This window comes from Meles meles, chromosome 3 (genome assembly GCF_922984935.1).
Source record: "Meles meles chromosome 3, mMelMel3.1 paternal haplotype, whole genome shotgun sequence".
Classification (NCBI taxonomy): domain Eukaryota; kingdom Metazoa; phylum Chordata; class Mammalia; order Carnivora; family Mustelidae; genus Meles; species Meles meles.
The window spans coordinates 88,529,209-88,543,503 of record NC_060068.1 but is presented as its reverse complement, the minus strand read 5'-3'; the positions used below and the strand labels follow the sequence as shown (position 1 = coordinate 88,543,503).

General features: G+C 36.4%; 1 protein-coding gene across 12 annotated transcripts in view; it reads left to right on the top strand.

Moving 5' to 3' along the window:
- The window catches only part of ERBIN (erbb2 interacting protein), a 132,570-nt gene that overhangs the window by 52,064 nt on the left and 66,211 nt on the right, over positions 1-14,295 (top strand). For all 12 annotated transcript variants that reach the window (XM_046001062.1, XM_046001072.1, XM_046001071.1 and 9 more), the window contains exon 4: positions 2,642-2,759. In XM_046001062.1, coding sequence (XP_045857018.1) covers positions 2,642-2,759 — 118 coding nt within the window. The remainder of the gene's footprint in view (positions 1-2,641; positions 2,760-14,295) is intronic.

Here is a 14,295-nt window from a genome sequence, read left to right as displayed (position 1 = left end):
TTAAGAATAAATTGTCCTTTTGTTGTCACCTCATAATTTTGTTATTAAGCAGGTTTTTAGAGGTACTGTTCTATTTGTCCCATTTTAGTTTATTTGGAAAGATTTGGGGGGATATAACATTTCTGAAATCTAAGAACAACTAGATGGAGGAAATTTGTTTTGCTGCCATGCTATATCCTCTCACATTATCAGTTTCTTTGCTAAAATTTTTCAGTGGCTACTTTTTTTAATCCTTAAAAAATGCCTCTTTATTCTCAACCCATTTTCTTGTTTATTATGGAAAAACTGCAGTAGCTTTTTCCCCCCAAATTTTTATTTAAATTCTAGTTAGTTAACATCTAGTGTAATATTGGTTTTAGGAATGGAATTTAGTGATTCATCACTTATGTATAACATCCGTTGCTCAACATGAGAAGTGCCCTCCTTAATACCCATCACACATTTAGGTTATCCCCCCACCTACCTTCCCTCCACTAACCATCAGTTTGTTCAGTAGTTTTAATTTGTTAGAATGTTTTACTACCCAAACAGTAGTGTTTATCAAAACTGGATGGAGATGTGTTGGTGACTCGTAAGTATGTGTGGCATTTCCAAAAAAGGAGCTATGATTTACCCTGGTGGATTTAGAAAATAGAAATAGAGAACACTTTGTTAAATTATAATTTTTAGATGAACAATGATTTTTTTTTTTTTTTTTTTTTTTTTTTTTTAGTAAAGTGTGTTCTATGCAATAGATAGGATGTACATCTAAAAATTATTCATTGTTGGGGCACCTGGGTGACTCAGTTGGTTAAGCACCTGCCTTCAGCTCAGGTCATAATCCCAGGGTCCTGGGATCCAGCCCTGCTTTGGTCTCCCTGCTCAGCAAGGAGCCTGCTTCTCCCTCTCCTGGTCTCCCTGTTTGTGCTCTCTCTCTCTGTGTCATACAAATAAATAAATCTTTTTAAAAAAATTACTCGTCGTTTATCTGAAATCCAAATTTAATCAGGCATCCTATCTTTCATCTGGCAGCTGTAACTAAAATAGAATAGAAAGTACAGTGTGTTGCATGTGTCCATTGGTGCATGGAATCTATGTGTTAGATTTCTCTGTGTGTGTGTGGGGGGGGTGTGGGTGTATACATGTTGGATGACAGTGCTTTGAAAAAGACTTTTCCTTTGGTGGCTAGTAGTAAAAACATTTGAAAAGCCAATGCCATCCAAGATTGTCTTATAAAGAAATCTGTGTATGGTTGTGGATAAAATATTAACGATTATGGGTTGCATGTTTATGAATTACTTCCCCAGGTTGTAATAAGGTGCTTTGTAATTTACCATTTCCTTACATATTGTTCTTTAGAAAGTAATTTATCTTACTTAGGTTGTTCTGGAGAACTTGGAAGTCCAAGATTAGTCCCTTTCTGTAATAAGCACTAGTAGGGTTTCAGCTTGGTGATTGAATAGAAAAGAGAGTCTTGCTGTGATAGTGCAGATAATTGAATCACTTGTACTTCTTTCGGTTTTTGGAAGAATGCTCTTCTTAAAAAGGGCTTATTCAGTGTTATCCTGATAATAGTTTTTTGTTACGTTTGATAATAAACACTACTTTTTAAGAACAGTTTCAGATTCATAGCAAAATTGAGAATTCTCATATACCTACACTATCCCCACACATGCATAGCCTCCACCACTGTCAACATTCTCTATCAGAGTGGTATTTACATTAAAATTAATGAATGTATATTGAAAAATTATCATTACCCAAAGCCCATAGTTTATAGTATGGTTCATGCTTGGTGTACATTGCCTAAACAAATGTGTAATGAAATGTATCTGTGATTTGGTATCATACTGAATATTTTCATTGCCCTAAAAATTCTCTGTGCTCCACACAGTTTTTTGGTATGAAGTATAGAAGTGACCCATTGACCTACACTTTTGGTTAAATATACTTTATTTTAAATACATTTTATAAAAATAAATAAATACATTTTATTATTGTGATTTTAGTGTAAGAATATATTTGTTTATAAATTTTTTTGTCTTCCCAAGTCAGAATTAAGTATTTTGAGTCATTCTGAGTCAGTTGTCATATTTGGGGTTAATTTATGTAAATTTTCATTTTGGAATAAAAATATTTGAAATACAAGTTCCAAAGTTTGCCATATTTAATAGCCACTTATTTTTTTACTACTACACAACCACATTTTTATTCTTTCTTTTTTTTAAGATTTTATTCATTTATTTGACAGAGAGATCACAAGTAGGCAGAGAGGCAGGCAGAGAGACTGGGGGGTGGGGAGAAGCAGGCTCCCTGTTGAGCAGAGAGCCAGATATGGGGCTTGATCCTGGAGCCCTGAGACCATGACCTGAGCCGAAGGCAGTGGTTTAACCCACTGAGCCGCCCAGACGCCCCCCACATTGTTATTCTTTCCGAGTGCATTTTGCTTGGGGCAGAAGTATGAGGATGTAAATGATTGAGTAGTTTGCTTGTGTTCAGACCCATAATAACATGAAATGATAAGAGATTTTTCCTAATGTTTTTGTAGGTATAATTCATTAAGTTTAACCACACTAATAATATTTATTTGTATAAAGGTTAACAAATGAAATATTTAAGGAAACTTAAATAATCAAAATCCTTTCTTCCCTTGTTTCAATAGCAACTTTTTAACTGTCAGTCTCTACACAAACTGAGTTTGCCAGACAATGATTTAACAACATTACCAGCATCTATTGCAAATCTCATTAATCTCAGGGAACTGGATGTCAGCAAGAATGGTAAGATTTTTTCCCCTGCTTTCTGTACTTAAGAACATGTAATTTTATTCAGATTTCTATCGTGTTTTAACAAACAAAAATACAAAAGTAGAAAGTGTTGTATTAACTTTCATATATATAAAACCATATGATAGTTTAAAGCAATGTGGAGATAAATTGTAAAAACTTTTAAATGACCTTTTAATTAAATGCTGTGGATACATGCATGTATATACTTAGGTATCCTTAAAGTTATATATTTATATGTATTTATTGTCCTATTATTTGTAATGATGAGAAACTATTAACAATGGTGGTGTCTGCTGTTGATTATGCTATTTATATATAGCCATAGAGAGGAATTTAATATAGTTCTATCAATATTAGCATGAAATATTTATGTTACAGTGTTAAAGGTTGAAAAAAAAACTTGTGTAACATTATAAATGGACTGAACATCATTGAATATTTATTGAAAGACCACCTTTTGCCAAGTACTGTATTGGGACCTAGGACTATGGTTAATGATGAGAAGTAAAAGGACATGGTCAGTGTTCTCTTGCTGCATATAGTCTAGGCTTAGTTTGATATACACTGAAGATAATGTGGAACATTCCAAAATGTTAAGTGCTTACCTGGTCCAATAGAAAGAGAGGTAGATACTTGAAAATTTTAGAATGAACATGTTTCTTACATAATTACCAAAAAAAAATCACAAGAGAATAAATATTAAATTGTCTGCCAAAAGATAAGACTTCAACAAACACTAAATACCAAGTTATATTCAAATAATTCTTTATAACATTTGAAAAGAACTTGAAACAAGTCCCAAAAAGTTTAGTGTAGTAGCATCAGTAAATGCCTAGCAATCATATTCGATAGCTCTTGGTTGCAAAGTTACTTTTTGTCTTGATGATAGGAATGTACAGGAGGGATCTTTGTTTTATATCAGTTCTACATTTTAAGATTTATTATGAAAACCATTTTAGGACTGATTAAAAGAATCATCCTGTTTTCATATTTAACAGTTAATTTTTTATGAATTTACAACTGTGCCTACCCATTTCTATAAAAAAGTTATTGTAAATAAAATAAATATGCATGTTTATTTGCATGCCTTCATTTATTAAACCCTAATTATCTTAGGTATGGGCAATTCATACCAAATAATTGTATATTTTATAGGCAGGTCATCAATTTAATACTTCTGTTTTAAGGATTAAATCCTTTGTAAGGAGGTATAACGTGTTCATATTCATTTTAGGTTCAGAGAAGGTTATAGTAGTTTTCTACTGAGTTTTAGTTGTCTATAGCTAATAAATTTTAAGTTTAAAACTTATAAATTTTTATTTTTTATTTATTTGTTTTTAAATATTTTATTTATTTATTTGACAGGCAGAGAGGCAGGCAGAGAGAGGGAGAGGGAGAAGCAGGCTCCCTGCTGAGCAGAGAGCTCGATGTGGGCCTCAATCCCAGGACCCTGGGATCATGACCTGAGCCGAAGGCAGAGGCCTTAACCCACTGAGCCACCCAGGTGCCCCAAAACTTGTAAATTTTTAAACTTCTTTTGAAACATTTAACTCTTGGGTTAAAATTTTTTCTGTTACTTGGAGGCAGCTGGGTTGCTCAGTTCTCAGAGCCTTGGTTTCAAGTCTTGATTTCAAGGCTGTACGTTCAAGTCCCATGTTGGGTATGGAACCCACTTAAAAAATTATTGTTTTCTGTGATATGAAAAATTTGTGTTTTAAGTAAAAACTTAGAATCTAATTACTACTTAGATTGGATTCATTTCTATCCTGTTTTTCCCCAATTTATTTCAAAAATTTCATAACCATATCTAAAAGCCTACATAAAAATCGACAGAACATGGGTGCCTGTGTGGCTCAGTGGGTTAAGCTGCTGCCTTCGGCTCAGATCATGATCTCAGGGTCCTGGGATCGAGTCCTACATCGGGCTCTCTGCTCAGCAGGGAACCTGCTTCCCTCTCTCTCTCTGCCTACTTCTCTGCCTACTTGTGAACTTTGTCTGTAAAATAAAAAAATAAAAATCTTTTTAAAAAAATTGACAGAACACTGATGGATTCACACTCTGTTAGCATTTTGCCATGTTTAGTTTCTTTCTCTTTTAAAAATATATATGAATTTAAATATGTTCAGGGAAAAGATGTTGTTGCTTATATAAAATTTCTATTTGGTAAACCTATTTAAAATTTTAAGTTGCAGACATGAACTTTAAATATTGGAAGAAGCATTTCCCAAGAACAAGGAAATCCTTATACATAACCACGTATCATTATCACTTTCAAGAAATTTGACATTACATTTTCCCTATTGCTTAAAAATGCCCTTTTCAGTTATTTGCCCCTCCACCCCCAGTTACAGATCACATAGTATTCAATTGTGTCTCTTCAGTCTTTTTAAAATTAGGAACAGTTTGCCCATCTTTTTGTGTTTTTCATGATACTAACGTTTTGAAGAGTTCAGGTCAATAGGTTTTTAGTTTGTGTTTCCCTCGTGATTTTATTCCAGTTAAATCCAGAATAAATCTAGTTTATTCCTCAGCTTGAAACTTCTCTTTAAGGGTAGTTTGAAATGAGCTTCAATTCCTGTTGCTTTTTTAGAGGGACAAGTTTTACTTGATAAATGAGGAGGAACTTAATCCACTGTCATTGTAGCTCTCCACATGCTGATAGTTAACACACAGAACTGTAGAATTGTTGTGACATTAGAGGTCATCAAGTTTAACATTCCATCCCAAAGGGGTATTTTCTACTTTTTGATCTTTTTAAATGGAAAATGTTTAAGTATAAGGAAAGACATCTGAAATAATTTGAATATTACTAATACAATTGTATGCACCTGGGAAAGGCTGGCAAACTGCTACCACTCTTCATGGTATGAAAATAATACTTCACTGAGTAATGAACATGCTTGCATATGTCTCCTGAAAAATGCATTGACTCTGGATTTATTACTTCGAATTGAGAATGGTGCAGTTTTGGTGCATCAGTATCCTTAATATCTTCAATTTTTTTGCAGCTTCTTTTTTTTTTTTTTTTTAAAGATTTTATTTATTTATTTGACAGACAGAGATCACAAGTAGGCAGCGAGGCAGGCAGAGAGAGAGAGGGAGCAGGGTAGAAGCAGGCTCCCGGCTGAGCAGAGAGCCCGATGCGGGACTCGATCCCAGGACCCTGGGATCATGACCTGAGCCGAAGGCAGCGGCTTAACCCACTGAGCCACCCAGGCGCCCTTTTTGCAGCTTCTTAAAGAATAGTGTGAGTGAGGGGCGCCTGGGTGGCTCAGTGGATTAAGCCGCTGCCTTCGGCTCAGGTCATGATCTCAGGGTCCTGGGATCCAGCCCCGCATCGGGCTCTCTGCTCCACGGGGAGCCTGCTTCCTCCTCTCTCTCTGCCTGCCTCTCTGCCTACTTGTGATCTCTCTCTGTCAAATAAATAAATAAAATCTTTAAAAAAAAAAAAAAAAGAATAATGTGAGTGAGTTATGACAACCTACTGGACTGTAGTGTTTCTCTTTTTTTTTTTTTAAATCTGAGAGAGATAGGGAGAGAGAGCGAGCGAGCACAGGCAGACAGAGTGGCACGCAGAGGCAGAAGGAGAAGCGGGCTCCTGGAGCCCGATGTGGGATGGCCGAAGGCAGCCGCTTAACCAACTGAGCCACCCAGGCGTCCCTGCTTCTCTTTTTTTAATTCTAGTTTCAGCAGGGGTTTTGTTGATTATATAGAAAACTTGTTTTATATGATTATATCAGCTGGTGTTTTTGAGGAGTTGGAAATAATTTTTATATGATGAGAAGATTTAAAATAAGCACCCAAGGGGGCACCTGGGTGGCTCAGTGGGTTAAAAGCCTGTGCCTTTGGACCAGGTGGTGATCTCAAGGTCCTGGGATCGAGCCCTGCATTGGGCTCTCTCCTCTTCAGGAAGCCTGTTTCTCTTCCTCTCTCTCTGCCTACCTTTCTGCCTACTTGTGATCTGTCAAATAAATAAATAAAATCTTTAAAAAATAAAATAAAATAGGGGCGCCTGAGTGGCTCAGTGGGTTAAAGCCTCTGCCTTCACTCAGGTCATGATCCCAGGGTCCTGGGATCGAGCCCTGCATCAGGGCTCTCTGCTCAGCCGGGAGCCTGCTTCCCCCTCCCCCTCTGCTTGCCTTTCTGCCTACTTGTGATCTCTGTCTGTCAAATAAATAAAATCTTTAAAAATAAAATAAAAGAAGCACTCAAGTATTCTGCCCAGAAAGAGGATGGCGTTAGTTATTGCTGCCAGTGAAACCTTACAACTTATTTTCACTAAAAATTAAATTGTAATTTATGTATTCTTTTCTTCTCTTTCTCTGTGATTTCACAGAGAATGGATCTCCCCTACATTTTAAGTGGCGTAATCATCAGTCCCTTGCCTTTTAACTTGCTTGCTTGTTTTTTTTTCTCCTTTTTGTCTTAAACTCATCTAAATGCAGCTGCACTGAAGAGTAAATTTGTTTAATTTGCTCTTCCTTTTGTGGCTTAAGTTTTGCTTTATTGTTAGCTTTTTAAAGAAATAAAAAGTTCACCATGCCCAAGTCATTGCAAAAAAGCAACTAGTGTTTGAGAAATAATCATTTCTTATGTTCAAATGCCTGTCCTTCTTGAGAAAACTAATGCGGATGATGATTAAAACATTCTGCTACGTAGTTGATTGGGAAGGCTAGTGGGGAAAGGGAGATAAAAGAAATGAAGACTAACCTAGTTGTTAATTTATCTGTCTTGAGCACACAGAATGCAGAGCCAGGAAATTATAAGGCAAAGAAATCAGAAAGAATAGCGCAGATATTTCTAACTGATAGGGGAATGCTAGAGAGGTTAATTAAGGCCTTTTCTTTTTAATTGAGTCAGAAAGCCCTAGAAGAATGAATTGAAAGTTTGTGGTGAAAACAGAAAACAGTTCATTGAACCTGAGAAGATCTGATGATTAGGCACCAACTGCTAGAAAACGCGCTTCACTTTAAGCTCAGAGAAGTTAAATTGATTATGAGGAAAATTACAGTCACTGTATTTTTCTCCTGTGTTTTCAAATTTCTGAAATTGCTAATATACTTATTAGTTTAAGTTGAGCTCCTTTAATAAATCATTTTAAGATCATGAAAGAAGAAAAACTGTGTGTTAAACTAATCTAGAGCTAAAAATATTTAGATCAGTGATCACTGGTCATTGCCAAGTACGTTAATAATGTAGACTATAGCTGGGGTGTCCACTCATTATACCTTACTGTGGCCTTATCACTTATGGATTGCTTGGTACTTTGTGTTTTGGCCAATGTTCTTATTTAGACACAAGATTATAGTTGACCCTTGAATGATGTGGGGGTTAGGAGCATCAATCCCCTTCACTTTTAACTCCCTCCCCCTGCCACCATCTTAACTATACTCACAGCTTACTCTTGACCAGAACTCTTATCTCTAACATATATAAGGATAATATATGTTTTGTATGGTGTATGTATTACGTACTATATTCTTACAAGGTAGACAAAATGTGACTAAAAATCATAAAATACATTTATAGTACTGTCAAAAAAAAAATCTTTGGTTAAGTCGACTTGTACTATTCAAATCCATGTTGTTTGAAGGTTAACTGTACATACTTGCTTTTGTTTTGATCTTTCATGGTCAAAGAATGGCCTGGTCTGATGTTGATACTCTTTGAAATCGTGTAGTTCAACAAGAGAATACCAAGATGTCCCTTTGAATGCCAAGTAGCTACCTGTAAGACCAGGCTAGCTCCTTAATGTCAGGAAGTATATTCTCTTTCCCAACAGTAAAGAAAAGAGTTCTTCTGTAATTAAACAATAGTAATGTAAAGAGGAAAGCCGCATTTTGCGATATCTAATCTCGTGTTTCCATTTTATTAAGTTTGAGCAAGAGTTAAATTCTTATAAAAAGAGTATATTACAAAGAAGGAACACTATGAAATTCAAGTGAGAAGGAACAAGGGAAAGATACTTGGACTTGTTAGAGAAAAAGTAACTCATGATAAAATTCAGGTTCTGCATATGTTAAGGGTAAAATGAGCCATCTTTGAAGACTGGCTAACACAAGCCTTGAAAGTAGGCCTCACTGAGAAAGTAACATGAACAAGGACTTGAGAAGTTAGCCATGTAGATATCTGAGTTAAGATTGTACCAGAAAGAGGGAACAGCCACTGTAAGGTTGATAAGGTGTGTGTGTCCATAGTATGTGTGGGAAACAGAAGGCCAGGGTAGCTAAAACAGTAAGCAAGATGAGAGAGTGAGAGGAGTAGAGGTCAGAGAGATAGAGCCTTGTAGGCATTAGTAGTCTCAGTGACATGGAATCATTTGGAAAGCTTTGAGCAGATCAATCAGACCATGATCTGATTTGTGTTTTAAAGACTTACACCAGCTATATGTAGAAACATTTTGAGTACAGAGGTGAAAAGTAACCAGTTGGGCTGCTATTTCAGTCTTCTCTGATGATAGTGATAGAAGCAGTGAAATGTGGACAGACTCTAGATATACTTGAAGGTTGAGTCAATAAGATTTTAAGATGGACTGAATGTGGGACATGAGATAAGAAATAAGAGATAAAGATGACCTCAGTGGTATTGGTGTATGCAAGTGGAAGGATAGTGTTGCTAACAGCCAAGATGGGGTCATCTGTGGGAGTTGTAATTTTTAGTGGAAAAAAAAATCAGGTCATTTTTGGACATGTTACATTTGAAATAAGATATCTGTTTATTTGCAGGGGTCTGGAGTTTTCAGTCAAGAGAGAGCTCTGCTAGCTATACATATGTGGGAGTTGTCAGCGTATAGATGGTATATAAAGCCAGAGGTTAGATACCAAGGGCATGAGTGTAAAAGAAAAGAGACCTAAAGAATGAGTCTTAATGGCAACCCAACATTAAGAGACCTGGAGAGGAGGAGAAAGGTACAGAAGATCCTGAGAAGAAAGACTAGTGAGGGAGGAAAGAAACGAGTAGGATGAGAATACTTTTCTTTGCTACATTTTAGCTTTTCAAGAGAAGGAACCATGTCTTAGTATTTATAGTCTATAATAGTGTCTTACATTGTGTTTAGTTGGTACATATTTGCTGAATAATGCAGAGTATAGGGGATTTCAGTTTGGACCATATATTTTTTTTTTCAGATACCTAAGCAATACCTAAAGGGCATTTGAAAATTTTTATTTGGAGTTACGGGAAGATTTAGAACCTGTAGGAATTAAAGTCATAGTAAATACAATGCTAGCAGTTTGTAAAAACAGAAAATCCAGAAATATTTCAAAACTCCTCCTTTAAGGAAAAATTATTACTATGTATCTGAAAGCTGGAGATGATTTAGAATTACTTATGTCACAGATATTGGTTACTTTTTATACACCTCATGCTATGGAATAAAGTACTTAAAATTTTTAAAACTATAAAAGATATGTTTGCATTTTAGAAGATGATAAAAGCATAACTTCCCATTAAATATTAAAATTACAGTAATCTGATATAGAACTCTTAAAATTATTCTTTCTTCATGTAAAATTTAGATCAGTAGAACATACTGTATTCCAATTGGTCTTATTCTCCTTACATAGACTTTATTGTGTACTAAAAATATTCTACCTCTTGGGTAATATTTTCTATGTAGATGATTTCATGATACTTTAAGGACTTTACAAAGGCCAAAGAAATGAGATATTTAGCTAAGGTTTTTAAAATGAAGTGGGGTGCTACTGAAAACCATGGAATGTCCTTCCTCTAAATGTGGAATGTTTTATTGTAAAAGATGTGTTTTGATAAGAATACACGCTGCGGGGGTGCCTGAGTGGCTCAGATAGTTATGTGTCTGCCTGTAGCTCAGGTTGTGGTCCCAGGGTCCTGGGGTCAAGTCCCGCGTTGGGCTCTCTGCTCGGTGGGAAGCCTGCTTTTTCCTCTCCCTCTGCCTGCCACTCCCCATCCTTGTGCTTGAGCTCACTCTCTGTCAAATGAACAAATCTTTTAAAAAAGGAGAATACACTACAATCATCCCACTCCAGATATTCAAAGTTCCTACAGTGTTTGAAAATTAATCAGTTTAATTCACATATCAGTATGCATATACCTGATTCCATTCTTTGGTGTTCACATAAGAGAAATAAAATATGTGTTTATAGAATGGTTAAAAAAATTTTTTTAAAATAAGATTTTGTCAGAGAATGCATGCCATATAGCGCACAAGCAGGGGGAGCTGCAGGCCAAGGGAAAAGCAGGCTCCTGCTGAGCTGAGCAGGGAGCCTGATGTGGGGCTTGATCCCAGGACCCTGGGATCATGACCTGAACCCAAGGCAGGCGCTTAACCAACTGAGCCACCCACACATCCCTAGACTGATTTTTTAAAGCAGATGTTCACAGTACCTTTACCATAATAATCCAAACTCACTGCCTTTTTTGCTCTTTTTCCTCCAAATCTCCCACTTCTTGCTCTAACTACCACATCTGCCCTGGGACTCCTGTTGCTATCCCATACACATTTTTTAAAGTATTAAGTCAGTTTAGCAAAAGAGTACTGTTTTAATGTGTTCAGTGTATCTTATAGAATTGTCACTTGAGACAAATTATTTGTTATTTAAAGGACTGATAATGGGGTGCCTGGGTGGCTCAGTGGGTTAAAGCCTCTGCCTTCGGCGCAGGTCATGATTTCAGGGTCCTGGGATTGAGCCCTCATCAGGCTCTCTGCTCAGCAGGGAGCCTGCTTCCCTTCTTCTCTCTCTGCCTGCCTCTCTGCCTACTTGTGATCTCTGTCTGTCAAATAAATAAATAAAATCTTAAAAAAAAAAAAAAGGACTGATAAGAATTTAACTTTTTTTTTTTAAGATTTTATTTACTTATTTGACAGACAGAGATCACAAGTAGACAGAGAAGTGGGCAGAGAGAGAGGGGGGTGGGGGGGGGAAACAGGCTCCCTGCTGAGCAGAGAGCCCAATGTGGGGCTTGATCCCAGGACCCTGAGATCATGACCTGAGCTGAAGGCAGAGACTTAACCCACTGAGCCACCCAGGGCCCCAAGAATTTAACTTCTAAGAATATGATCCATAACAAATATTTTATATGTAAATGAATAAGAGAAAAGAAGGAGGAACAAAACCAGTGTAAAAAATATGAAAGTTATTGGTAGTTAGTCAAATTTAGCAAAAATTTGCTGTTCAAAAGTACAGTATAATGAATAGTTAGTTACATGTACTTAGGACAGAAAATTGAATCAATTGAAACAAAACCTACAAGCAATAATAGAAGAAACACAGATACTAATTAAGCAGTTCATTGTGTACATATGGTAAAATGTGTAATTGAAGTGTTAAATTTCTAGGTAAAAGAGATGCTTTGGAGATCGGTAGTTCCAGTTTTTCAAACTTCTAACAGGGTTTTAAAGTTTTTATTAACATTAATAAGAAAATTCTTCTGTCATTCCCTCCAAAAGCAACATCTCTCATATTCCGGTTACCATCATTTTATTAAAAAGTGGCTTTTCACTCAAAAAGAATAAATACTGTAAAGTCACTAAATTTTATTTAATTTTTAAAAGATGTTATTTATTTATTTGAGAGAGAGAAAGGGAGAGATAGAGAACGAGCAGGGGAGGGCAGAGGGAGAAACAGACTCCACAGAGCAGGGAGCCCAGTGTGTGGCTTCATCACGGGATCCTGGGATCATGACCTGAGCTGAAGGCAGACACTTAACCTTGTGAGCCGCCCAGGTGCCCCTAAAGCCGCTAAATTTTAAAACTTAGATGAAATAAAAAAATAAATTTCCAAAATCAGCTCAAGAAGCAGAAAACTTACAAAGACCAGTGAGGGGCACCTGGGTGACTCAGTGGGTTAAGCTTCTGCCTTCGGCTCAGGTTATGATCTCAGGGTCCTGGGATCGAGCCCTGCATTGGGCTGTCTGCTCAGCAGGGAGCCTGCCTCCCCCCCTCCATCCTCCCTACCCCCCACCCGCCTCTCTGCCTACTTGTGATCTCTGTCAAATAAATAAATAAATAAATAAATAAATAAAATCTTAAAAAAAAAAAAAAGACCGGTGAATACAGTATTAAATTGGATAGTCAGAAAAACTACCAAGTCTACTTTTAAGAACAAATTTGACTAAACCTTCTTGGAATTGGGGTTATCCCTAATTTATAAAAACTTTTTTAGATTAAAGTATGGGGAGAGAGTACACAATTCTGTCTTTAAGGGTAAAATACACTTTGATAACAAAACCAGATAAAGACTTATTTAAATCACAATGTTGTGATCCGTGTTGGGATGACAGATCTCATCCTCCATCAGGTTAGCCCAAGCCATCCCAGCCACGTTTCTCACAGAACAATGAGAGGACCCTGAGAGCTATTGGAAATTAGCCAGAGAGCTTATTTAAACCCTCAATTTCATCAACTTGGCTAAAGTTTCATTGGCCAAAGCAGAACACATGGCTGATCCTGGAATCAGAACATAGGGAAATTATACTTAATATTTTGATAGGAGTAATTGAAGGATCAAATTGTAGAGAGTGGTATAGGGAGTGAGTCTATTAATGCAACCACTCTATCACACATACCTAGAAATGAACTTTATAGAAAATATGCATTGCAACCTAAATGGAAGAAAAGCATGAAACTATGGAATAGATGAGTAGAAGGACCTAAAAGGAAAGACTGTCAGGAAACATAACCATGGAAGAATCTGGAATATGACAGAGGTGCCTCTACAAATCAATGAAATAAGAAAAGTGTTTTGCTAGCATTGGAACAGTGGTTTTATATGGGAAGTAGAAAAAAAGAGAGAGAGCCTTCATAATATGTACTAAAATAAATTCCAAATTAATTAAGGATAATAATATGAAAAACAGTTACAATTATTGGGAAATGTAGAATATTTTTATGACTTTGGGATAGGAAAGAGATCTTATTCAAGATATAGAGAGCATAGTAGGGGCACTTGGGTGCCACAGTTGGTTAAGTGTCTGGTTCTTGATTTTGGCTCAGGTTATGATCTCACCATCATGAGATAGAGCCCTGTGTTGGGCTCTTTGTGGAGCATTTAGCCTGGCTGGGATACTCTCTCTCTCTCTCTCCTTCTTTCTTTCTCTCTCTCTCTCTCTCTCTCTCTCTAATAAATTAATTTTTAAAAAGCACAGTAGTAAAAGAATAAAATTTCTGTATGACTAAATAAATAATACATGACAAACAGAAAAATTTGATACACTAGTATTTCTAAAGAATGCTTACAATCAGTAATGAAAAGATAATCCAGTAGAAGATGTACAGTAAACAGGGAGTACAAAGAAGAAGAAATAAAAATGATCAGTAAACACATGAAAATGTATTATCACTAGAAAATATCAAGAATATCTAGCTTTAATTAATTTTTTTAAAGATTTTATTTATTTATTTGACAGAGAGATCACAAGTAGGCAGAGAAGCAGGCAGAGAGAGAGAGAGAAGCAGGCTTCCTGCTAAGCAGAGAACCCCATGTGGGGCTCGGTCCCAGGACTCTGAGATTATGACCTGAGCCGAAGGCAGAGGCTTATTAACCCATTG